A 27645-nucleotide genomic window follows, 5' to 3' on the forward strand; every position below is an offset into this window, starting at 1 on the left:
GCAGAGATAGCAGGGCTTTCCGAATGATGTTCTTTTCATCTGCTGATAGCCAGGAGCAGCTGCAGTTGGCAGAAAGTTTGCTACAAAGTAGAAGCAACATCAGGAGTAAGGAGGCCAAGGATGGAGGGCAAAAAACCAAACGCTCCTGCATTGAACTATTTGATGTGTCCTGAATGCAATTTGCTTCTGACGCAGCAAGGGATCTCTGCACCCATTAGCCTAGTTCACTGTATCACACTGTGCTTTCGTTACTCTCCTGCTACTTTTCCTTCTCCTGTGAGGAAGGAGTCAAACGTGTGCCTGGGAGGACAGCAGGGCAGAGGGGCACAGTGGTGATTCAGCAGCTGCAGCAGTATAATCCTGCTAGCAATGCAGGGAGTAGCCACAACAGCTAAGTGACGCCTTTTCTGCTGACAGATAGAAAGAGGGTAATGATTTCTAAACTGGCAAAGGAAGACACACCAAAGGGGGACTGGCTCAGCAGTGTGAGCATCACAGTGCTGAAAATGCAGATGGTAATATCCAGCTAATGAGGAAAATAAGTATACGCAAGAATTGACTCAGAGGGTCAGAAATTTAGCAGATGTAAGAGTGCACCCACTGGACTGGATTGAGCCACCCACACTTCTGTTGTGGGCCTGGCTTCTTGGCAAGAGACAATGCAGAGCTGTCTCTGCCTTACACATATCTTGCTGCTGATATTTATTTACTATGGCACTGACCTCAGCTGGGAGATTGTGAGCAAGAAAATTTAGAGAAAGGAGGTATTCTCCAGGAGCCACCCCTCTAAGCTAAGAGAGTGACCATGGGCAAGACCGCTTTAACCTTGGGTGGTTAAAGGTAGTGATTGGCTGTGGGCACTGGTGAAAAGGAACAGAGCAGCACAAGGCAGTAGCATTCACACAGACCATGATGGTGGCAGCCCACACTGTGTCCTGTGGGGTGCAGAGCCTGCTGCTCCAGGTGAGCTAAGTGGAGGAGCAGAAGGGATGAGCCTCCAGCCTCAGCTGGTACTCTCTTCCCAGTAGTGACTGGGGTCTGCTGCCTTCCAGGAAGCAAGGGTAGGGTTGTACAGTCAGGATTTGGCTCAGAGACAGCAGCTAATTGTGCTGCTCAGAGCCTGTCTCCTCCCTCCCTTCATTCCCTGAAGATGGAGCACCTGCCCATACCTTCCTGGCTAAGGACAGAGATAAGGCTGACAAGCTGCCTGGCGCTGAAAGGAGGAGAGCAGCTCTGCAGCACCATGTTCTGACCTTGGCTCTTGTCTGCCTCTCCTTGCCCCAGGTGGTTCCTGGGTATTGAGAGAAGGGATTGTTTTCCTCACTCCAACTTTGCTGGCAATATCCCAGCTTTGGAGGGATCCCAGAGAGATTGCAGGTTGCATCTCATCATCAAGAGGACTTGTTTGGCACCAAGGGCCTGGAGCAAAATCAGGAATCTCAGCCATTACTTTCATATCACATTGGCTTAGTTGCAACATTCCTCACACCCCCAAATTCAGTCTTGGGAAGCCAAGGTGGAGTCAGTCCTGCTTTGGCACTGTCAACAGCAGGAGACATCATGGATAACAGGTTCCCACTTCACCTCCATGCTCTGCCTGTATAGGTGGTGAAAATCTAGTTTGGCACCATGTTCTTCCCTTCATATGGCCACAGACAGAATTAGGTCATGCTCCCTGAGGTCCTGCAGTTCTGCTAGGATGACAGGAAGGCAGCAGCCTTAACAACCTTGCCAACAGAGCCAGAATGCGCTCACTCACGCTGGCCTCTGACCTTATATCTGAAGTCTCCCATGGAGTACTCTCCCTAGAGAAATTGGTGGAAAATCCACTTGCCTGAGCCATTTAGTATTGGACCACAAGGAATGCTCAGGGCTGTAACAATGGAGAGCAAACCTGGACTGGCAGGAGAGTGGAATAACATGACCTGAGCCTTTTGTTCTCTGTTGCTGTGCCTGGCACTCAACTTGCTTCTCAAGCCAGACCCCTGTTTCTACGTTCTGTGTTACACATTCAGAAATGCTTGCTGTTACCACCTGCTAAGCTGTGGATGTGGGAGAAAGAGGCTGCAATATGTGGTCTGAAATAGCTGACAGCTCAGGAGAGAAGATACTCATCTAACTCATGAGGATTAATTCACTTTTGTCAGGATCTTCTTGGAGCCATAAAAGTAGAAAAATTGGGGTTATGTTTTAGCGTAGCCTGGAGGAATTCATAGCTGCAGAGACTTCATCAGAACCAGCCACTCATCAGAGCACTGCAGGGCTCTGTCTGCCTTGACTGCATGTGTTATGGGGTTCTGGTTCCTCCCACAATAACATGTTTTTTGTGCCTGGATGTCACACTACCCTATTAATATGCACATGTATGTATACACACACATATATATAGCTGCTTGGAATGCCATCACAAAAAGACTACCTGTGAAACACTCCTGGGAGTCATGTAAGTGGACAGATTTTTGCTGCAGCCCACTGAAAACAAGTGCAAGATACTCTTCTTAGGCAGTGATTTGCATAGATACAAGATGGGGAACAACTAGCTGATGAGCAATTACACAGAAATGGAGCCGCAGAGAGGGGAGGGGTGAAGTGCAGACTGAATGTAAGTCAACAGTGTCAAACTGCTATGAAAAAAGCAAACATCTGAGATGTATAAACAGGACTGTCGTATGTAAGAGATAAGGAGCAATCCAGCCAGTCTGTTCACCACTGGCAAGGTCACAACTGGAGTACCACATCAGCTTGGGGCATCATGCCTGGAGAAATATGTGGAGCAGTTTGAGAGGACCCGAAGGAAAGCTCCAAGGGTCTTCAGAGATTTAGAAATTAACTGGAAAGGCAGCCAGAGAGACTTGAGAGAAGTAGGAAAAAAAAAAAAAGCCTGAACTCTTTTATTTAGAGAAAGGATTGAGGGGAGACAGGATGACAATAGAATACATTGTGACAAAGAGAAGAAAAATAATACATTTTCTATGTCTACTGTGTTTGAGACTGAAAGGCATCGTAGCATGGGAGGTTTAGTTTAGACATTAAGAAAAAGGAGTTTTGCTGTAAGCATAATTAATTAATGGAGTAGACGCCCAGCAAAGGTTGGTGAGTCTGCAGTGTTGTGAATTTGAAGAACACTTTAGACCAATATCTGATTGATCCTGCCTTGAGGCAGGAGGATAAGACTAAGCAACTTCTTGAGATCTTATGCTGCCTATGTTTTAGGATTTCCATGGTGGAGAATACCACACTTTCTGTCTGTTAAGACCAAATTTAGAAGAGAACAAAAATCTTACAACATTGCTGATTTTTTTTTTTTTTTAATAAGTTCTTTCAGTTCACATAAGTTCAGAACCCTGCAGGGAAATGCTCAAGTGAAGAAAAACAAATACCACTTCTTGCTAAAATCTAAACAGTAAATGAAAACATTTGCATTTCCACGTTTTCATTAATAATTCACATTTTGGGGGCCACATAAAAAAACCTTCTGTAGGTCATGACTGAGACCCATGTGCCAGAATCAGCAAAATAGTCAGAGAAAATGTTCAGTTCTGGCTTGTTTCTTGTTTCTTTAAATCAAGAGTAACTCCAAGGTCTATCTGAGGACTTGAAAGCCAGATCAAGTCTGTCTTGTCTCATGCTGCCTGTGATGTTCAGCACATCATAAATATCTTTTGCTTTTATTTTAAACACGCTTGTTTTCACACAGGTTCGTATGTGCCCAGCTACCTAATCCTGTGTTAGAGAGCATCAGTGTCATTGACACACCAGGAATCCTTTCTGGAGAAAAACAGAGAATTAGCAGAGGTAAGTCCCAAGTTCAGTTCTCTTCCAAATGACAGTAATGAAGATTCTATATGAGTTTCACCTCAAGCTGTACCAGCTGTAGACAGAAACACTAGTAGGAGCCTCTCAGAGATACAGCATGACTTTATCTGTGTCCCTTTGGACTCAATTTGCAGTCTGCTATTGATAATTTAAATGCTCTCAGGGAGGGTCGCTGACAAGCTCAGCAGTACCTGCGTTAAAGTCCAGTATTTCCCAGCAGAACAGATTTCCATCACAAAGAGTCAATACCTATCTGCATTGCAGAAACACTCATTCCAGTGACTTATTGACGAGCCACGGGTAAGGCTCCCATGGCAATCAACCTGGTTTCTTTCCAGTTGACCTAGCAGGTTTCTGGCACTGTCCAGGCTTCCTAAATCTAGCACAGAACTAGACTGGGCTTAAGAGCCATTGACACCCAGGTTCCTCGTTACAGTGGGGAATCTGGAAATCCTGGGAACACTGAATGGATCTGATGAAGAACACAGGGTCTGTCAGTGAACTTCTGAGTGTCTCAGGCTGACCCTCTGAATTGGGCAACATCTTGATACATGAAACCTAATGTCTGTGGTCACTTTCTTATTCTGTAAGGTAGTGGTGGCATAGCTCACATTTCCTGGAGGTTCCTTAGACAAAGCTGGTAGCTACACATCATTTCATTGGAAGAAAGCCAAGAGCAGTAATCACAGCATTCAGGTTTGAGGAGATCAGTTCTCATTCACACTGCCTATTAATAATGCACAATTAAGTTTCAGCAGCACAGGCTATACCCAAAGCGTTGAGATATTTCCTGTATTTCAGTGTTCTGTCCCATCAGATTTCTGATGACTCATGCCTTTGGCACTTTTATAACGCTCCTTTGCATTGAAATTGTTCTTGAAAACTTCCTTTTCTGTTTTGAGGAACCACCTTGCACAGAACCAGGTCTTGATTGTTTTACTGGGATCTTCCACCACAGGGATCTCAGCTGAAGGTGTCAATAAAGATTTAATGTACAGCTAAAGTTAGTTGAAAACTCACATTGAGTTTTTCCAGCATGGGCCTCTGCACTGCTAGGGGATCATAAATTCCTTCCGGGCAGTATATAAAAGGTAGCAGGATTCACAAGCCTTCATCAGAATGTTGAAAAACACACTGTGCAAGCATTCCTTCCTTCAGCAGGTGTGTAAAAGTGGAGATAAAAAAAAATTGATATGACATGGTGTAAACACTTTTCAGTCAAAAAATGCCACTGAAAGCAACCAGTTCTTTTGTGGAACTACAACTGTGAAGACAACTTCCTTAGCAGGAAATATTTTTGTTCTTAAAAAAAAAAAAAAAAAAAAAAAGACGTAAATCAAAATGGACCCATTTCAAGTCTCCCCAAAAAACTTCCATAGCCACTTTCTCAAATCTCCTCACCAATTCAAGTCTTAACATTTTATTACAAGATTTTTCTATTTTCCAACTGTTTCCAGTACTGAAAATATCATTCCTGCAAAATGTACTGGCACTTCTTGCTCCTCCTTTTGCAAAATTTCTCTGTCAGCCTCCCAGTGGGCCTTGGTGTCCTGTTCCTGCAGCAGTGCCAGAACACGCTGATGCACAGCTGTGCACTGTTGGGAAAGACACTGGTGCACTTTGACCTGAGCCAGTAATGCCTCTCCAAACATCTGGGAATAGCTGAGGGAATGTTCCTCATGAGCAAAGAAGGCTGAAGGGGAGTCCCAGTTCTTTAAGCTTGTGCATGTACAACTGGAGACCTATCTCAGCACATGGGGCAAGATCTTCCTGGAGAATTTGCAGAATCATAGAACAGTTTGGGTTGGAAGGGACCTTCAAAGCTCATCTAGTCCAACCCCCTGAAATGAGCAGGGACATCTTCAACTTGCTCAGAGCCCCGTCCAGCCTGGCCTTGAATGTCTACAGGGATGGGGCATCTACCACCTCTCTGGGCAACCTGGGCCAGTGTTTCACCACCCTCATTGTAAAAAATTTCTTTCTCATGTCTAGTCTGAATCTCCCCTCCTTTAGTTTAAAACCTTTACCCCTTGTTCTATTGCAATAAGCCCTGCTAAAAGTCTATCTGTCTTATAGACCTCTTGTAAGTACTGAAAGGCCTCAATAAGTTCTGTTTTCTGCCCTTAGTGCAATATAGTGCTTGTGTGTTGACCCTGTGGCTACAGCATGTTGTCACTTCACCCTTTTGCCAGAAAGTGAGAATTTTAGGTGGAGCACCACCATCTCCTACTCATCTTGCCATCCCAGGGATTTGCTCTGCTACACTCCAACCAGACAACGGGGTTGTCATAACCTGGCTATCAACTGACCTAATCACAGTAGTTAAAAGTACAGAGCAGGTGGGATCTCACTACATTTATATCCAGGCCTGAAACTGCTTATGTGGGCCACGTCAGATGGCCTTTTGATAGCTACAGGGCAAGATCCTCATCTGGTTTAGATCAACATTGTTTTGTTGAAACTGGCAGAACTCCAGTGATTCCTGTCTGCAGGGGATCCAGCCCAGGGAGCAGAAAGAGTCAAAAGAGTGCTGAGGTACTTATGTTTAGGAAGGGCTGTTGTGAGGCCTTGGCTTGAGCTTATCTCAAGGAAGCTGGTGTTTGAAAGGGAATGCTCGCTTCCCAGCTCACATGCAAGAGAAATAGGAAAAAATGGTGAGGCTGCCGCCTTTGCCACCAAGCTTATGAGGCAGCTGCCCTCATTAGCAATTTGATTTTGGAGACAGAGCAATAATGTGGTTTCTAGGCAGAAAACAAGACAGTACTAAAAACTGCTAACACAACAAAATGCTTCTGCTCTTCTAAGCCTTCCCAGCCTGCTCAGATTTCACTTGGGAATAAAGCAAGACCTGAGGGAGACTTACAGGGATTCCCCAATAGGCGCTTTGAAGTTTTCTAACTGCTGGGGACACAGGAGCTCTTCTTACCCCCATTGTTTACTCTTAGTAAGTTTTAAGACCCTCAGACCAGGGTACCTGTGATGCAAGACCAAGGAAGGGAGTAGATATTAAAGCCGCTTTCTGTCAGAAATGTGAGGGGAAAAGTAAAGATGCAAAAGATGTGGCAGGCTTTTCCAGCCTGTCCATCGCATGAGAACCAGCAGCATTTCTAAAAATAGGAAATTCCTCTCACTGGAAACATCACAAATCTGTCTCCTTTCCTATTAGATGCCAAGAGCATTAGCTAATCTGCACAGTGCCAGCTTAGCTGAATACCCTGGTGTCAAAGTTTAGCAATCTGTGGGGGCCACCTTATACCCTTGAATTTCAAGGCAATAGCTGTTCCTGTTATTGTATTCATGTTTCAAGGAGCAGAAGCAAGGAAACTGGGTTTAAAGGAATGATTCAGGGACCAAGACCAGGTTCTGAAGCTTCTAACTTGTCTGAACTCAACTCTGAATTAAATCAACTGCCTCATTACTGTTGGAAATACTAACATGACAGATAACACAATCCCTTCCCTGATGAACAGTGTGCAGAAGCACCAGCACGCCAGTGTTAGCAGCAGTCAGCCTTGCGTAGCCAGCAGCAGTGCTTTGCAAATGGGTAGCATGCTTTCCTCCAAGGAATGCTGTGTCATCCTGAGAAACAGAACTCCATGCTGGTTCTCTTTCAGGACATCACCACATGGTCATAAAAACCCCCTCCTCCTTACAGAGTGGCCCACGAAGTTTCCCAGTAGCAGACTTGCAGGTTTAGGCCTGTCAAGCAGCTGAGGGTGATGCAGTCTGTCATAACTGAAGTCCACGTCCCCTCAGCATGCAACAAGATCACCAGCACTGACACAGTTGTTGCTGCTGCTCTCAGGCTCTGGTAAAAAGTGTAGCCAAGCAGCTGCCTGCAGTGATTTGTCCTACTGAGCTCCTGCGACTCATGCGCTTCCTAGTGACGGGACATATGGTGTCACTGGTGTGATAGCCAGACCCCCTAGGATGTACAGGTTTCATGTACAGGCCTGGTGAGAAGTGTTCCCAGGATGTCATGGCCCAAAGCATCCTGCCCTTCATTGCTGTTGTATAATCCTTGCCTGGAAAACAGCTTTTCTCATCTTTTTTACATACTGAGGCATGGATCTAAGTCTGCATGTAAAGAACTATTCATTGCATTGCCTTGTCCCTCACTTTGTGCCCTCCTCATTTCTTTTATTGTTTCCAGCTGAGCATAAGGCATCAGCAGGCTGCAGAGATGCCCATAATGGAGGTATTTGTACCAAAACAGCATAGTTTTGGCTACTTTGACAATTTGATAATAACATGGATGCTATCCATTTACAAAACACTGTTCTGGTGTCACATAATGAGCCCAGGCCATCCTGCCAGGAGGGAAGATGAGAAAAGGATGGCTGTACTGAAATAAATGAGGAGAAGCGAAAGGACCACAGGTCAGGTCATGCAGTACAGCAGGGCCAGGGCAAGAATTAGGACGTCCTTGTAATTCACTATCTTGAGCAGTCTGCCATGCTAATTGAGCCACCTGGTAACAGCAACTCATGCGCTGCAGTAGCAGGGCTGTCCCTGGGGAGCTGAGCCTTACACACTCTGCTAACCATCAGTCTCGACCTGCACATGCCCTGAGCTAAGCTGATCCAGGTCTGCCGAGCTGTATTTGATCGCTGTTTCAGGGTAGTGCTTCCTGAATACATCCTGAACACTTCATCTTCAGTCTATATATGTTATCTCCTCCCTTTCCCATGTCAGCGGTGAGCCCAAGGTCCTAACCAGGAGCTAAGGACTGGCAGCATCGTTCCCCATCTGCTTTCTTTCCAGTACGCACTATTGCAGACTTTTTCCAGCCTTCTACCCAGTTCCATTCTTCTGGCTACAGTGCAGCCCAGGTTTCCCATAGCCAACAAAAAAAAAAAAAACCCACACGCTAGCCTTGCTGTCTTTCCTGGGAAGGAAGAATTCCCAATGACCAGCAGGTTCAGCACCAGGGATATTTAGTCACTCACCAGCCTGACAGTGAGAATAATATCACTAATGGACAACAGTCTTAGGCAGCGCAGAGCTCTCAGTCTGACTGTCTCAAATAGCCGTGCTTGGAAGGGAAAGGCAAACACTAAGGGAATTGATGTTCTCCCACTTCATGCAGTGTTGTTTAGGGTACAATGGCAACAAGAAAATATTTTTTCTGAAGAGTTTTGTCACGTGTGCTAGCAACAGCATGATATACAGCTGAAAGCATCCACCCTGAAAGCTTCTAAAAGGGAGGCATTTCAAATATTTGCTGTAATACTCCCCACTGATGATGTTTGCTTATATTTTATGTTTCACTCTGCCTGGGAGGGTGAAAGTGCACTGGTTAGTTTTGACTTCCCAGTTCACCTCCATTACTGCAGTGCAGTAGCTGCTCTGCCAACTTGCCTGATTTTATCACAGTCTCACAAACGCATACTGTTCCACTGAAAGGCTCAGTTCCTACAGTCACACGGTTCTGCGCTTCTGCGACAACTTCCTCCAAGAGCAATGCAAAAATGAGCACAAAACCTGCACAGTTCAGGCCCTTCTTATTTGTAGAAATATGCAAAGCCACAAGCCTAACTTTTCACCTGAAGGTGGGATGCAGACAATAACTCAAGATTATATTTGGGCTTTGGGAAGATGAAACCATGATTTTGTTCAGGGTCAGGAGAGGGGGGAGATGCTGTGTTCATGATTTGGGTTGGAAATACTGTTATGTTTTGCATTTCCAGAACTAGAAGAGAAAAAAAATAATGCAAAAGAACTGAGATGATATGGTCACATGGATAGAAAGGGCTGTGCTTTTTTTTTTTTTACTCCTGTTAACATATAACAAGTACTTAATTTGTCTGATTTTGAACAGTTGCTCTAGCAAGTCTGATTTTTAGATCAACTGTTCAGTCTGTCCATTTTGTTGTTCACTGCGCACTCCAGAAATATCCTAAGTATCTGTTTCGTCAAGGAAAGATAGTCTTGCCCATCAGTACCTCACCAATTTGCATTATTTATGCCCATCACGTGTTCTTTCAGTATCCTGAGTAACAATGGAGGACTGTGTTGCCTGGTGAGTGATAACAGTTATCAGTTACTGATGGCCATTTCAGGCCAGGTTTTCAAACATGATTTCTCCCCAAATTTAAACTATGTGTACTGGGAGAACTCAGTCAGTGTTTGGATAGTATAGTAAAAAAAACTTCATTGGAATTCCAGCTATGAGTCAGTGCTGCTCTGCACTGACCCCTCTGGAAAACTTGGCCTATATTCAGATGTCTTCTGAGGTCTCAAAATCTGGCTAGGAACTGTTTGAGGATTGACCCAAGTACCAGGAAACATTCAGTCCATCTGTGATAAATGACAAATGTATAAATATGTAAAGGGTAGAGGGGACAAGTTTTGCTGTGTGCACATAGAAGCTAAACAGCCTGTCGTAAGGAAACTTTGCTCTGGACAATGCTCTCATCAGTTTTACTCCACCCAACTTGAACATGTCTAGTGAGGTTTTGCTCTTTTTCCATTGACATAAAGCAATAGCCCTGCCAGGCTCTGCGTTTCTTCCCAACCCTGAAACCCTTGTAATAAACAACATGAAAGCAAAAGGCCACACTCTGCCACTCCAGGTACTGGTTAATGTAAATGTTAGCATTAGAAATTTGACTCCAGCCCATCTTTCCTAGATGAGAACACAGGCAGATTTGCTGTGCTCTGTTGAGTCTTTTTGCCTTTGCTTTGGAAACCTTCAAGTCTCCAAAAAGTTTGTAATGTTTCCATTAGTTTTTGGTACTGAGGGGAAAGAAATGCAGAGCACTGGCTGGAGGATGTAGCTCCTAGTGCTGTGAATCACCAGCTCTGGGACAGATTATTTCTGTGAGTATAGGCAGAGGTGATCGGACTGCTGGGCCTGCTCTAGAAATTATGACATGTAAACTTCATAGAAATCTTTTCATCCTGAAGGACTTCTGTCTACTTCCCAGCACACCCACAGTTATACATTACAGGAATCTCTTCAATATCCCCTTGGGAGGCAGCCACTTCCAGAGAGGAGTATGGCAGCTTTCTACAAAGATGGTTTAGGATGAGCTGCAGCGACGTGTATCCAATACCCATCCCCCGTTTTTCACCTTTCCTTCTGTCTTCTCCTTGCTGCCACCACCAGCTTCTCACCTTTACTGAAACTTACCCAAGTCACTGTTATTCCCCCCAGTCCCAGCTGTTTCATATCTCTAATACTCTTCCTCAGCACCCTCCTCTCTCTGCTGAACCATCCCTCCCTGGGGCTCAAAACAGCTACCCACCCTGCTTCTCACTCACTTTATGTGTCCTCAAAGGGATATGTCACTGCCTCCTTCCTTCCTCCCCACATTTTCTTCTGACCATCGTGTTGCCTTCCTTCTCCTTTGCTTACAGCCATCTGTCACACTCAGATAACACCTGCCCCTCCTGGCACACTCTCCTCCTCCAGTGTGGGCTGCCTGCTTGTTTTACCATGACACAGTCTTCTTCCCTGGCCTTTGAAGAGCTGTCGGGCAGGACATCACCGTGACCAGTTAGTTAGACTAAGCCTCCAGACCCTCTTAATTCAATTTGAAAATGCAGATCAAGTCATTAGGTCCCTGGAATAGGCACTCATTTTGTCTCCAAGAGCTGTTCCCTCTCAAGGTAGTCAGTGTTTGCTATGCCAGCTATCCCATCTTCTGATGCTGTCCTCAGATGTGCAGAGCCAATCTATCAGTTGACAAATAGTGACACAGCCATAAAACTGTGCTCTATAGAGGGCTGTGATCCAGCGGATTTCCAGTCTCTGGATAACACCAGCTTTAGAAGCATGAGAAGGGAGCTTCCAGTGACTAAAATTCAGCAGGAAGGTGGTGAATTGCTAAAAGCAGCAGCACAATTTAAAGCACTAGTGACAGCAAACTGAGATATCTGGTGCAAAGCAGCAGCTTTGGGGTTTTCAACATATCTTGATCTTACTATTCCCATTCCATCCCACCTATCTAGATTCTACCACCACAGGAGCTGTGGCCATGCTTCCAAAAGACAGATTATCCAGTAGTGTGCTTACTATCAGACAAAAAGAAAACAAAACAAAGAAAAACCCACCACCAAAATAATAATAACAGTAATAATAACCCAACCACTAGTGTAGCTACCTGGTGAGAAATGCTGAACCCAATACAGGCGCGTTCATTTAAATTGGCTTAAAAATCTTAGAGGCAGGCAGATTTTATGCTGGGTTAGGTATCATCCATCTTCCCGCAGTCAGCATAGAGACTGTATCATGCCTGGTCTGACTTGACAGAAATATAATTGCATAATCCTGCCAGATCTTGGTGAAATGCGTGCTGCCAGGTATTCTGACACAGACAAGTATTCATTAAACCAGTCTGGCTTATGGAGTCTAGGTGGCAGGGTGTCTGCAAGAAGATCATTTTCTCTGTAGGCTGAATTCACTGACAGTCCCACTGACTTGTCAGCTCTGTGGTAAATCTGTTGAATCCTTTTCATGCTGTCAGAAGGAAATCTGATAGAAGAAAATTATTATTGTGTTCATCTTGTACTCTTAGTACTTTATGGTTGATATTAATTTTCTATTGATGTTCACCTTATCTGGAGGTTGTGAAAGAAGCTGCATCAGTGATATTAGAGCATGTTTAGATACACATCGTATTTTTAACAGAAATGTAAGTGCAACCACAAATGGGCAGGAATTACTGAACAGAAAATTCTCCCCTTTACATTTCTGTCTAAACATCCCTGTAATAATGGGTTTGCATTTATGCAGTTTTGGCAAGCAGATGGCTTCCCAAATGCTCTGTAACTTCACAGTAAAACTGTGCTACGTTATGTGAATAGCTTCACCCATCACTGAACTGCTACCAAATCAGAGATAGTAACTGCCTGCTTTTGTGAGAGGCCTTAGCAACGCTCTACAACAGTAAGAGATGGCATGAAGAGATATCATGGGTTTGCAGTGGAATGAGCAAGGCGACACTTTGAAAATTCCTAATTTGTCTGTAGATCAAGATCAGTTCTTGGTCTAAGCTCACGCACTGATAGGCTGCCAGAAGAAAGAGTCAGGCCCTGTGCATCTGGGAAGTAAAAAGCGGGGGGGGGGGTGAAGCATGGATCAAAGTGGTAATTAGATTTAGTTACAGTCAGGTTGTTTTGGGTGTTGAGCACCTCCAGCTCTGGCTGGAGTCAGGCAAAATGTTCTGACTTCTCTATGCTATTGGAAAGTCCTCTGAAAATGAAAGCTCTGAATTAAATGTTAAAATATTAATTTAAGACCTTATTTTTAAACAGCTTTATTAATAGCTTGTGCATAGAGTTTTGCAGTGTCTGTCACCCTGTTATCCAAATGCTTTAGTAGCAATCTACTCTTTGATATGTTAATAGCAAAACGAAAGTCAGCCCTATGAATCACCTGTGTAGCAACTCTCTCCGCACTTGTCTGTGTGAAAAAACACCATCACAGTCAGTGACTCCAAGTAGACTGTTAAAAGAGGTCTGTCCCACCTGCCCTTTCCACAAGTCATTGCTACACAGTAAGGAACAATACAACACTCATAATTTTCCTCTCCTTTCCTCTGAAGCATTCTGTCACTTAAGAACAAAATATATACACATATACCTTGATTTTCCTGCCAGGTATCTCCATACAGGAGAATGCAGGTGTGATGAGCACTTGTTCAAGCTGCACATAGAGAGACATGTTTCTTGCTTAGCTCGGCACCAACAGGAGAGGTCTCGTGTGTTCTCTAAGCACCAAAGCAAGCAGGACATAAAAGAAGAGCGTGTGGGTTCAGCTTTTGTCCCATCATGGGACGCAAATGAGTCTGTGCTGCTGTAACTCTTCTGAAACATCACAAAGTGTTACTCCCCAGAGCTTTGTTCTCTCTTTAATGGAGATACACAGGACAGCTGTTTTGAGAATATCTCTGAACAAGCAAAGAAACTGGGAAAGAAAGCCTGCTAATCAATCTGGACATTTAGTGAAGTTAACAGGGACGTTGAAGACTCACTATATGTTACCGTAGCAGCTGGGAATATACAAAAGTTCTGAGAAAATATTTATTCCCTTTTCTTGTTTGGTAGAGCAACACTTTTGTTTGTGAATAGGAAACACAGGCTCGCAGACCAAATAGCCTCAAAGTGCTACTGTGGATCCAGGCTTGATAAGTGACAAAATCAACAGAGCTAAGCACGTAAAGATACTTTTGGACAAACGGTGAGACCCAGGCAGATCAAAGGGCTAAGGTCAGTCTCCCAAGTCCTCAGCTAATACCAAAACTGCAATACCACCTTTTTTCTTTTCCCTCCTCTTCCTTTTTTTTTTTTTGTCCTTTCCAAATAATCGATCCTGATGTTTACTGAATCACTAAAAGATGGGCTGAGTGTCAAGTGCAGATGCTTTCTTTCCCTACCTCATCCCAGCCACTACTAACACACCAGAGAGCCCAACAGTGGCTGTTTGTCTACTACCAGAGGCAAACCATCAACACAATCTTACAGGACATCACTGTAGCATTACAAGGTGCTCTAGAGAGCATGATCCTGTTTCCCCCTTGATCTCCCCAAGAAAAAGGCTGCCAGAAGTAGTCGTGGTGCAACTCAAACACATGCCAGCTTGATAAGGAAGCATCCCAGTGGGTGCAATTTGACAAGATTAAATGCACAAACATCCCCAGACAAAGTTGCCCTGACTCATTGCTTCCATGTTGAAAATGCAAGCTGTGTGGTTCTGAGTATGAAGAATAAACTACCCTGCCATGCTAGATGACTTCCAGTACAGCCCAGGCAGAACTGAAAATTAAGTGTGGGCGTGTGTGCCATATTTAGCAAAGTTTGGGGGGTGTCCCCATTTGCAAATTCGCTGATCTGCTTGCAGAGCAGCAGTGTGCAGCCTGAACCCAGCCCAAGTGAAACAAGAAATCGGCACTGACTCTGTCCTGCTGCCAGTGCCTCGTAGCACAATTTGGGAAGGAGTCTGCATGCATAGCTTTACAGCAGATCTGCAGTTAGATCCATGGAGGTGAGCACCCTAAATCCAAGGTTAAAAAGGCTGTTAAAATCTGAAAGCAAGCAGGACCAAGTTTGTTTCAACTGCAAGAGAGCCTGACTCATGATTGTTACTGAGGTCAGACACATGGACAGGGCAAGATACACAGATATCAGTAAAATATATTGAATGCTCAGCAGGTCTGTGTCAAAGGTAATACTAATTCTGAATTCTCTGTAGTTCTCAGCATCCAACATAGCTGAGCAAAGAGCCAGGGCCCAGCCCTGCTTGCTGCTACTAAAGGCAGCACTGGTGTTCTGAGTGAGCAGAAAGCCAGTGGTGGGACAAACATTCATCTCCTCCATCTATGATTTCTGGAGAACCTATGGAAGAGATCTGGGCAATCTGTCCACATCCTCTTCCCCTTCCCACCCTCTTTTCTTGTAAGGAGCAAACTATAATTGACTGAAGGAAAACACTGCCCAGTAATAATACTTCACAGTTGTATAGAAGTTCTCAGTGGCCAACAGTTAATAACAATTTATCCAGCTGAAGAGCAGGTTCACACAGACTTTACTTCTGACTTGAGAGCCAGGATTTCACCCCAGTTGCTTTGTGACAAGGGAGAAATGGCCAGTGACAAAAATCAAGATCAGAGCTCAGCAGTCCTCCCTTCTGTAGTTCTGAAGACTAGGATGCACTGGTTGCCCTCTAGGTTTTGGAGTGGACAAAGAAGGGGAAAAAAAATCACTGAACTAATTATCATACATTTATTCATGAAAGCCAAGATTAAACAGTATGTTAAAGGATTTGAATGCAAATAGCGTATGTTCGGTCATCATCTCTCCTAACAGAGTGCGGTACTCTGGCACCACAGATAACCCCAAATGTTGCACAGCATAGGAGAGCCTGACAGAGCAGAGAGAGAGCACCAGTCTCTTAGTGAGGCTTTAAAGAAGGTGAAAAAATACCACAGAGCTAGGAAAAAAGGTCATTTTCTTGGTGTCATTACTGTTGTGTTAAAAAACTATTTATCATGCCCTGCCCTCGCACTATTTATCATGCCCTGTAGTGCCTAGAGATGGCAATACACTGGGCATCCATTATCCTTGGTTCTGAGGCATGTGAAATTTGAACCCACTTTTCAGAGCTTGAGTCCACCACTGGTGTTGACAGCAATGCCACCTTCATGCCATCTTCGAAGCATCAAGTACGTGGCAAAGTGTACATAAATCATTTTGCTTTCTGCACGTGCAGCAGGTAGGGCAGGATGGTTGCTGAGGTAAGGGCAGGTTATTTGCATCATGGGTTTTGAATTGGATGGGACAAAGTTAGTCTTGTACAACTAGACAAGACCTGAGAGTTATTAAGCAGTATAGATATGCATTTCAAACCAGTCTGGGCACAAGTCCTGCAATTATCCAGCTTTCCACAGCTTTTGTAGGTTATACTGATGGCCAGTAATTCAGAAACTAGACCTCTCTTGTTGCCACATGCAAGACTTCTGCTGTAGCTGTTTGAATATAGCAGCTTCCCCATGACATGCATTTGAATGAAGCGTCTGTAACACAAGTTCAAGGCTTCTTTCAGTGATCTCTTAATGTGGAGAAGATGAGAGCTATCCTTAACTGTGTGCATCTTGGGCGTTTCTGTGTGAAGGACAGTGCCTCATCTCCACCTTCTTTGGGACAAAGAATGATGTTTCATGTTTCCTTTATCAAGCTACTTGATCTAGTGGGGAAGCTTCCTCATTGCAAGCTTACCCTCAGCTGGCACAGTTCAGGCACACCAAGCAGGCTTCTCCACTCCCGCGTATGTGCATCTCTGCTTTTCCTCCACCCCTTGCAGGTTACGATTTCGCTGCTGTACTGGAGTGGTTTGCAGAGCGGGTTGACCGCATCATTCTCCTTTTTGATGCACACAAGCTGGACATCTCTGATGAATTCTCTGAGGTCATCAAGGCCCTGAAGAACCATGAGGACAAGATGAGAGTTGTTCTCAACAAGGCTGACCAGATAGAGACTCAACAGCTGATGCGAGTGTACGGTGCTCTCATGTGGTCCCTGGGAAAGATCGTCAACACTCCTGAGGTCATCAGAGTCTACATTGGCTCCTTCTGGTCCCATCCGTTGCTCATCCCTGACAACCGCAAGTTGTTTGAGGCAGAGGAGCAGGACCTGTTCAGGGATATCCAAAGCCTGCCCCGCAACGCAGCCCTGAGGAAGCTGAATGATCTCATCAAGCGAGCACGGCTGGCCAAGGTGGGTGTTGGCGTAGACAAACATTCAGTTTGGACTGTCTGCAGTATGCAGGCTATGGGGAAGTGGTTTCAGCCAGTTTGGCTTGCAGAGCTGGTGGATCCTACTCTTTTTCCACCCCATTTCACTCAGACCCAGTATATTAGCCCTATGCACTTCAAGTCAGAAAGCACCTCCTTTGCTTGGTGTGTCAATCATGACAGCCAGGGTGAGGAAGACAGTCACAGATCAAAACAAGTAGCACTTGAAAGGATCTGGAAAAGCAGTCGCTCTGTGGTAGCAACTTGAGAATTAGGACCAATTTAGTATGTCAGAATCATACACCAAGGGAACTGGTAAGCTCTAGGCCTTTAACCTTCTTAGCCAAGAGAGCTACCTGGCTTAGATGGATGTATATAAGGTGGAGACTCACAAAATGGCAAATAAGACTGCCATATCTCTGAATATTTGAATTGGGCTGAATGAAGTCCCTCATAATACAGGGAAGAAACCCATACCAATTGAGAAAAAGAGTTCAAAAGATCCCTAAAACCTTTATGTGCAAGGCTCTTCATGTGTAAGAGAAAACACTTGGTCAACTGTTCAAATTAAAAAGCCAGCGTGTCACATAAGTTAAGGACTGGTATTCATGCTAAAACATTAAACAAACTCTAGAGAGCTCCAAAACGTGTGTGTTTGGTTTGGACTGGAAAGGGACTATTCCCTGGAAGGCCATTCCCAGTGGAATTAGAAGAAATAAACCACCACTCCCTCCAGGAAGTGTATATGAATGTTACTCTCTGTATGCTCAAAACCTCATACACTGTCTCCACCTTGTCTCAGCACAGCTGAGCAACTCTCAGCACTGCAGCAATAACCAGTAGGTAGAGGAAAGCCACGGAGCTGAGCTTGCTCTTGAAGGTGGGATAAAGTGGGGTTGAATCCCAGGCACAGATACTGTCTGCTATGAAGAATTTTCTGACGTGGTCTTTAACACTTGTCTTCTTCATTCCCTGTAATTTAATGCCCTTCAGGTCCATGCCTACATCATCAGTTCCCTAAAGAAGGAAATGCCATCAATGTTTGGGAAAGACAACAAAAAGAAAGAGCTTGTTAACAACTTAGGAGAGATTTATGCCAGGATTGAACGGGAGCATCAGATCTCACCAGGAGACTTCCCTAATCTGAGAAAGATGCAGGTAAGTAGGAGCATCTTGTCCAGAGCACCAAACATCCAAGGAAAAGAGCATTAAGAGTAACCACAGGGATTATGGCAGAAACCCCACAGACCTTGATTGTTGTTGCCCATGCAAAAGGCCTGTTGTAGCACTGAGACGGGCCTCGGGCTGTGTGCAGGCTATATTTGGGCATAAACACTTTGTGCACAGAGGTCATGTGAAGCTTCAGCTGCTTTCATTTCTCAGGTCTTTGCCTGAATAGCGCTTTACAGCAGATTATTTCTTCTACTTTTATTTTTTAAGCCCAGGTTCCACTTTCAGATTTCTCAGTCCTAAAAATACTGTTGATCTATATTAAAAGGAAAGATAAATCTCCTGAAGAGCCTATGTCCATTCCTCTTCTCAAGAGCTGTATTTTTTTTTTGTATTCTAGTTCACTCTTTGTTTCTAAAAAGACTCAGGGAAAGCTGTGAAAACTTAAAGCCCCTTTTTCTGTTTTAAGCAGAGAAGCAGGTTTTCTGTTCTGCAGAGCTGAGACCTGACACAGTGTTCATCTAAGTCAAACACTTCAAAGGATCTTGGATCAGGGCCTTGTATTGTATATTCAAACAATGCTGGACACTGCAACGTTGCTGTGTGGCTTCAGTCCAAGCAGAAACCTGTTCTCAGTTAATAGCTGTTGAAGTCATTACTAGCTCTCTATGGAAAACACAGCATCTGCTGCTTTTTTTTTTTTGCAATGTACTTTCCATAAGTTCTTGAGAATGAGATCTGTGGAGTGTAACCAATAGAAGATCCCATTCACTGCTGCTTAATATGTGTGTTTAAGCGTTTAAAAATAACTATACCACTCCAGGAGGAGTGAATAGATAGAATTTAACGAGTAGACTGTGAAGTATAAAGCTGTAGGTCATTTTGCAGTTTTTAGGAGAAAGTTATCTGCAGTCCCTGCTCGAAGCACTTTTGCTTAGCTGTGAAAATTACAGAAACTCGGCTGTGCTGTAATAAATGCTCATGTCTTTACAGACAGGCTGCTATCTTTATGGCACCTGAAGGATGCACTGCATGACTAGGATTTTTCTAGAAAAGTAGTCTTTTGTCAGAGTGGCACCTCCTTCCCAGAGTGCAGAGTGTGAGAAAATGCAGAGCACTGGCTGGAGGATGTAACAAGAGCTGTACAACCAGTTTGCCTTGAACAATTTGGTCTTCAAGGAGAGCATTTGTACATGGCTTGGAAAGGAGGAGTCTTACTTGCTTATGGCTGTCATCCGGGCCTTGAAGTAAACCACTGCACCATGTCAGCCCCGCTTTGTAAGCTGGGAAGACCATTTTATGTAGGGTAGGGCTTAAAGAAGGTTCAGGTTAAGAGCAAGGCCAGCCAGGGAGACCCCGTCACATGCAGAGGAGCAAGGCAATCAGAGGAGGGAATGCCGAACTCCTCACTCCTCCTCTGCAGTAGCAATTTTTTGAGCAAAACAGCAGCCAGACATCCCACTCTGTGCTGTTTCCACACTACGCACAGCCATGTCACTCCCCCCTTGTTATGTTGTCCCACTTTAAGGATCAGCTGCAAGCCCAGGATTTTAGCAAGTTCCAGCCTCTGAAGAGCAAGCTGCTGGAGACCGTGGAAGACATGCTGGCCAACGACATCGCCCAGCTCATGGTGCTTGTACGCCAGGAAGAGTCTCAGCGGCCAACCCAGATGGTGAAGGGAGGAGCCTTTGAGGGCACCTTGCATGGTCCATTCGGCCATGGCTACGGCGAAGGTGCTGGTGAAGGGATTGATGATGCCGAGTGGGTGGTGGCCAGGGACAAGCCCATGTATGATGAGATCTTCTACACACTCTCACCTGTCGATGGTAAAATAACTGGTGCCAACGCGAAGAAGGAGATGGTAAGGTCTAAGCTGCCCAACACGGTGCTGGGCAAGATATGGAAACTGGCTGACATCGACAAAGATGGCATGCTGGATGATGAGGAGTTTGCCTTGGCGAATCATCTCATTAAAGTCAAGTTGGAGGGTCATGAGCTGCCAAATGAGCTCCCTTCCCATCTCCTCCCTCCATCCAAAAGGAAAATAACAGAGTGAAAGAAAGGTTATACGGGGGAGAGGGAGGGCAAAAAAAAATCTAGAAAAACATGTTTACTTAAATTATACCTTTAGATGTGAGATCACCTTTGGATTTATACCGATTTTACTGTATGAAGAAAAAAAACTTAAAGCAGAACAAGAGTCCAATCCTTCTTCATTATAATATGCAACTAACTCTTCCAGTGTAATGTCCCTGCTTTCTCATGTGTAGTCTGTAAATATGAGGGTAAAGAAAGCATGTTAAGACTAGAAGAATCTGATAGGCAGGAGTAGAACAAAAACTGAAGTGGTCTGCCTTTTGTGAGAGTGGAATAGGCACTAATAGAAATCTGCTAGCTGCCAGTGTCACTCCTGAGCTTTGGCTGCACCTTCTGCTGTTTAATGGGTCTCACAAACCTCAGGAGTATGAATTCTTGATAGTACAGAAGAAATCACAAGGTCTCCAAGCTATTGGCCAAAATAAAGAGCACTTGCTAATTAACATAAGCCCACACTAGAATACTAGATACTAAACCCCAGAGTTAAGAATTTTAGGAACCTTGATTCACTGTTAGATGCAAATTTTACAAGCGTTTACCTGTCCTCAAAGAAAAAAATGCAAATAAAATCTGAAACAGCTCTGAACTGGGCAGCTGAAGTTCCTCATTGTTCGCTGTGGGACAGGCACTAAGAAATCCCGATCACCTCTGCCTCCCATTCAGTCCCCAGGGGAGATTTGTTCTGCAGGCACGGCCAAGAGAACCACCCTCCCAAGGGACACCGAAGGAGGGGGCACTAGAGGCAGACACCAGGTGGGTCAGAAGGGAGGAATGCCGCTCCTGGGCTCACCAAACATGTCACAACCAGTGGATAGTGTTTTCTCTTTGAACAATGGTGGTGTTTCTCATTCCTGTGAAGTGATAGGTTTAGTCTCATCGTGCACAGTGAAAGCTGGTAGGTCCCATTCTTACCACAAAGACAAGAACCCCACACTGGGTAGATGGTCTGTCATAAGAGCAGAGGACACAGCGGGGCAGTGGGCAGAGCTTGCTCTACCACCTGTGCCCCCGCAAACATAGCTGAGATGTTGACAGCCTTCACCCGCCCTCCTCCTCACCACACAGTTATACTCGTTCCCCTCCAGAACCTCTGCCCTGAGCCGAGACCTTTCTCCCTTTCATGCTCTATGAAATTTTTGTTTTGAAGACCTGATTTTGGCAGAACTCCTTCAATTTCCTATTTTGTTTCCCAAACACACACACACACGCTCTTCTGGTTTCTGTTGTTGCTCTGGAGCAGTGTGTTGTTCCAATTCCTGTTGTCACTTTATATAAGCTGAGCTCCTACTGTGATGAAAGACAAAGACAAATATAACTTATTTTATATCTCTGTGTTCATATTATATAGAGAAATATATTCTGTGTATGTAGGATGTGCTTATTGCAGTACATTTATCACTTGTCTTAAACATTAATGCATTAACCTCTTTTGTACCCTGGTCCTAAAACATTATTAAAAAAGAAAGGCCAGATCTGTCTATTTGTTTATATAGCAAAATTCAATGCAGCTGAAAAGAGGGAGGAAAAAAAAAAAGCTTATTTCTACGTGCACCAGAATGAGGCGATTGTCCTTAGTGCATTCCCAAACGTGCATGTGCGGATCAGCCCTGCCGGGCTCTGGTGTGCAGTGCTGAATGGCTGGATAACATCTGCAGTGTCTCCTTTCTCTTCTGACAGTCTAATCACAACCTCGATACTTGCTGAAGCAAGTGGAATTGTGCCCGTGATTCACCTTGTTCAACACAGGGCAGAGGTAACAACGAAATATGTACTCCATTAGGAAAAGGAATATATTGAAAGAGTTTCCTCCTGACAGTGACAGATGGGAATGCTGCAAATGTATGAAGATCTATAAAGGGCACAAAAACCCCTTAGTCTTAAATCTTGCTGGCTCTAATTTTACTTTTGTCTTCTTTGCCCTTTATTAACGTGTTCACCGCAGTGATCATTGTCCCCAGAATAGGGCAGTGAGATGGGCTGAATAAGACAGAGCAGTGAGGACCGTGCTGGTGAAGCACTTGGGAAGAAGGTGTGAGCTGCAATGGTTGGCAGAGTTTCTGTTCAGCATTTGTACAGGGTGAGAGAGGAAACCTGGGTGGAGAGCAAGCAGCAGTAAATGCAAATTTAGAAGTCAGCAGGCTGTGTGTGTCAGTCCAGTTCAAATACCTTAGAGCATGCACATGTGCTAGTGCTGTCCAGGTCTTTCTGTGGAATTTGTTTCTATCTGATACCAAGACAAGGAACAAGGTTGAAGCTAAACAGAGCACCCTGCATCAGCCCTAGCTCTTCGTAGGTGTGATTTTCTGATGGATGCTCATACAGCACATTGCTTGTGCCTGAAATTTGCTGAAATTTGCTGAAATTTGACGCTTCTTTAAACGCAGAGTATTACTGGTTCTCTCAAAAGGGATGGGAGGAGGTCTAGTGAGAACCCCACCTGGAGTCCTGTGTCCAGCTCTGGAGCCCTCAGCACAGGAAAGACATGGACCTGTTGGAAAGGGGCCAGAGGAGCCACAGAAATGATCAGAGGGCTGGAACAGCTCTGCTGTGAGGACAGGCTGAGAGAGTTGGGGCTGTTCAGTCTGGAGAAGAGAAGGTGCCAGGGCAGCCTTGTTGTGGCCTTTCAGTACTTAAGTGGGGCCTGTAGGAAAGATGAGGACAGACTTTTTTGCAGGCCTGTGGTGATAGGACAAGGGGTGATGGTTTTAAACTAGAAAAGGGGAGATTCAGGCTAGACATGAGGAAGAGATTTCTTACAATGAGGGTGGGGAAACGGTTGCCCAGAGAGGTGGTAGATGCCCCGTCCCTGGAGACATTCAAGGCCAGGCTGGACGGGGCTCTGAGCAACCTGATGTGGTTGATGATGTCCCTGCTCATTGCAGGGGGGTTAGAATAGATGACCTTTGAAGGTCCCTTCAACCCAAACTGTTCTATATGATTCTATAAAGGTGAGATCTACTAGTCTTTTTCCAGTACACACCAGCAAGTTGCGCAGATAGGGCAAAGATTCATTGTCCTGGGTATCAAATGGCTTTTGGGGCACAAAGCCTTTTGTGCTTGAATGCTTGGGTGTACAAGTTCACCAACCAAACCACTAGCCTGTTGTTAAAACACATGTAATAGAGCCATTTTCATGACGCTGTGACTCTGCTTTCGCCATCTCCAAGGCTTGCTGTTACACAGGAGGCAGCAGGAGATGTTCTGTGTTGTGGTCACATCAGTCACCCCCCCACATCATAGCCAGGGCACTACAGCACCTGCCACAGCTGCTGCCTCTACTCCGCACATCATGCAGACGCTCCTGCTCTGCGTCCCCACATGAGCATCTCCGGGGTGTTTCAGCAGGGTTCACTCGGACATGGCAGCAGAACAGCGGCACAGAGAGCTCTGCCAGCGCAGCTCATGAGCACTAAATAACTCTGCAGCACTGCAGCGTGGGGGTTTTCCCTCAACACTCGCTCAAAAAACACTTCCACTATCAAGAGTACAACTTACGCAGCCGTGCTGGAGGGGGAAAACCCAACACAAGCATTCTAGCGACAAACATGCTGTTACTTAATATGATTGCATTGTGGTTCAGCAACAGGCAGGAGACAAAGCAACGTGGTTACAGAGAGAGAATAGCAACCTGAGAGGCTCTGTTTCCAGAGAGGTAGTTTACAAATAATCCTTCATATTCAGATAAGTTTATCCAGCATATTTCACTCTTGCTAAGCTTCAGGAAATTTAGAAAAAAAAAAAAAAAGCAAAACACCCCACCACACCAAACCTCCAGCACCCTGAGGTTCTCTTTACAAAAACACATGCAATGCTATCCAGTATGGCCACAAAAAGATTCATATTCCACTCCCACAGACAGCAGCTGCATACACCAACATCTCTCTCAGCCTTGTATTTCCCTGCCCTGCCCCCCCCCATCGCTTTCAGAGTTCTGTCTGTCTGGGCAATCCCAGGCACTCATATTGTGTTCCACACCTGTGGCAAGGATGTGGTTTCCCCAAGTCCACCAGCACCTCAGTCTGTGCACTCAGACCTCCAGCTTGTGCCTGGTCTTGCTGGTCCACAGAGCTACTCTCCCAGAGGCAACCATCTGTGACCAACGGTGCTTTTTTCTGGGAGCAGTTCTCAGTTACTGAACAAGGTTTCCCCAGGAGATTTTACAGAGGAACCTATTCATTTGCTCATGTCTGTGGGTGGGGGGGTTCTATCACATGCACATACCAGTGTCAGTCACTTCTCTGATCCTGTCATGCCCCTCTCTACCCACCCTCAGACAGAACAGCTTCCACACCGTCAGAAGAACAAAAAGGTCCTTTCTTTTGAGTAGGAACTGCATTTGGTCTTTCCTCTTCCTGTTCCTTTTTGGGAATGATTTAGAAATGAAAAATCTGTGCCTACATGCTATATGGGACGATATATGGGCTTCTTAAAAATTAAGTTCTCCCTACTGTGGAACATGACAGGCAGATTGGATCAACAGCACTATACAACCATTTATTTGATGGGAAGGATACTAATTATACCAAGTTCCCCAAATAACATTTCACAGGAGGTGTGTAGTTTAGCAGAAGCAAATTACTTCTGTGAGCTGGAATTTATCCAGCATGCTGGAGTTCAGAGGGATTTTTAATCAAACAGAAACGGTTATATTCAGTTTTTCCATGATCTTAAGTTCCAACATAAACTTCATACAACAATGAAATTCAGATTTAGGTCTGGAAACTTCTTTTAACTCGCTCTTATTATGCCTTAATGCTTTGTCCATATGACGGTAACCTTTGGTTGGGGAACACAGAGTTACGGGCGATCTGATCTGACATGGAGTGAAAGTGTTCCTACAAGCCCAACAGGAGCCAGGGACAACCTTCTCCAGAATTCAGCTCAGAACATGCTACACCTCTTGCATCATTGATAGCTTCCTCCTCTGCTATTGTTTATCTCAATGTTTCTCTTATTATAGGGACAAGCTGTGGGAAGAAGGATTAAGTGACTCCACATTTAAGCTTTGGCAAATCAAGGGACGTGATAGGCTATTTAATCCCTTCATAGGCTCAGAAGTCCTCAAGTCCTTCAAAGCTTGACAGATGGGTATTTGGAAGCATGGAGAACAGCATTGAGTTATTCCCAAGGAGCAACTTGACTATGATATCTAAGTTATTTTTGTGGAGTTTTCACAATACAGCATCTATTATTTTCAGGTCTTTCCCTTTGCTTCCTTGTGCTTCTGAGCCTTTCCCTCCTCTTCCCAGTCTGCACAATGGCAGGGGAAAACAAGGCTTGGTTTGGAAACTCAATATGCTAAGAAGTTCAAGGCTAGTGCAGGCAAGTCAGTCACTGTGTAGCCTTCCAACACCTTTGGGCAGTGCAGATAGAGCAATGAAGCCAGCATTTAAAGCCGGATGAACACACTTTGAAACAATTCCTCTCTGCCCAAAGGGAGAGAAATCCCTGGAGAACACAGCACACATTCTCTGCAGCATGGCCATTCCACCGATCCCTTTACTAGTCAGGAGCACGTCAAACACTGTACGAGTTGCTAGGGTTTAAAACGGGCTCTTCTCCAGCTGGTTACGTGTCATGTAAACAAACGTCAGCAAGGGCTCCATTAACGTCTTCTGAAGACATGAACGTGGGAAATATTTATAGGCCGTGGATTATATTGTACGCCTCGCCTGTGCCGTTGCGCAGACAAACCAAGGCTGTACGTGTGGAATTCCTCTCCTTACACCTCACGAGATCACTTCAAGCAAATGCCAGCTAAAAGCTCTCTCTAAATAGCTTCTACCCACCACTCAGTCCACCACCCTACGCATTTACCAGCAAGAAGAGAATCACAGAAGGTCCGTATAAGGTGAAGGCAGCCCAGGGCCAGGAGGAAACCCAGCTCCAGGGAAAGTTCTGGCCACTTCTCTCACCTCCTTTAACTGAGAGATTTCAAGGCAGAATTTTAGCAGCCTTTTTTGTTGTTTTTGAAGACAGTGGAAAGGAATCAAAATAAGAGCTCTCCACCTGTCTACCTACCGTGTTTAAGCTGTTCACAAAGAGGACAACGGGGAATTCTCTGCATCCAAACACCTTTAAAGTTTACATGTCACGCAGCACAAGTGTCTCCATTTTGTACCATAACTGTGTAAGTGGGGTCCCAGCTAGCAGGTATGTTAAATTCTCAAAAGCAGAGTTGCTCCCTGGTTAGGAGCCTCAATCCATCAGTAAAGAGTTCCTTCATATGCCAGCCAGAGTTTTAATTCTTCTGTATACACAGAAAGGTCATAAACAGCTTGAGCATCCATAATAGATACCTAGCACCCATCAATCCCATTCTACCTCAGAACAAACCTTTGGCAGACCATGGAGCTTGCATCATTCTCCACAAGGAATATCAGCTCTCTAATGAACAGCATCATCTTTGATGACTCATCCTACCGAAGGGTAAAAGCAGACCGATGGCCATCTGCTCTGCCAAGAAACCACCACTTGCAAACTAAACCATAAAAAGGAATGGTGGCGTGCTTCCTGGGGTCCCACCAGCTGTCACCAACATACTTTAGCAGAGGACGCCTAAATCACCTCTTCCTTCTGAGCCATGAAAGACTTGGCTCTTCCTTCTGAAATTGAGCAGCCTGGAAAGCGGAAAGGAGATGATATAGTGGTTGCCATTTAGTGCTAGTCAGGAGATTTGTAGGTTGCTCAGGTCAATACGTAATCCAGCAATTGGAAGAGCAATTGAGCAAGAAGCTTTACCACCCAGAGATGTCTCACATGCACAGGAGCAGACAGAGATATTTACTGAACAAGAGTTATGCCAGCAGTGAATGTCAACCCCAGGTCTCACAGAAAGCCTTAATAAAAAATAAAAAAATTAAAAATTTAAAAAAAAAAAAAAAAACAACAACAAAAAAAACCCAACCATACATGAAACAACAACAACAAAAAACACTATGGGTCAAGTACTGGTGATATACTGGGACCTAGTTTTTAAGCTCCGGTTCAGACCTGCTTCAGCCCAAGGCAGACAGTACATGCTATAACCAGCAATTGGTTCTTGACAGAGCTACATGTGGACTTTGCCTGGCCAGCTCTTGGCATCAAATACAGCAATGCTATGCAACAAGTGGTTAAACGTCTTGTAAACATCCAGGCCTGCAGTAACCAAACCGTAGTCCATGGACCATTGACTGCCTCAAAGCTGTCTGTGCACCCATGAGCCCTTTACAGCAGTGGATTATTTTTGTGGTTTTGTTTTTTCCCAGTAAAACTTTGCAAGAATGGTGACTGACAAGGCAGCGAGGTTTGGCAGCAGTGCTTTCCTTTAAGCTCTGCTGATTCA

The 27645-nt window shown here is 44.8% G+C and overlaps 1 protein-coding gene across 1 annotated transcript in view; it reads left to right on the plus strand.

The window, feature by feature from the left end:
- Positions 1-21788, plus strand: part of EHD3 (EH domain containing 3) — a 30662-nt gene extending 8874 nt beyond the window's left edge. Inside the window, exons 3-6 of the mRNA XM_065835804.2 lie at positions 3698-3795; positions 16622-17034; positions 18045-18209; positions 19750-21788. Of these exons, the coding sequence (XP_065691876.1) occupies positions 3698-3795; positions 16622-17034; positions 18045-18209; positions 19750-20277 (1204 nt within the window). The 3' untranslated portion in view covers positions 20278-21788. The remainder of the gene's footprint in view (positions 1-3697; positions 3796-16621; positions 17035-18044; positions 18210-19749) is intronic.
- The last annotated feature ends 5857 nt before the right edge of the window (positions 21789-27645 follow it).

Source organism: Patagioenas fasciata, chromosome 3 (assembly GCF_037038585.1).
Source record: "Patagioenas fasciata isolate bPatFas1 chromosome 3, bPatFas1.hap1, whole genome shotgun sequence".
Taxonomy (NCBI): domain Eukaryota; kingdom Metazoa; phylum Chordata; class Aves; order Columbiformes; family Columbidae; genus Patagioenas; species Patagioenas fasciata.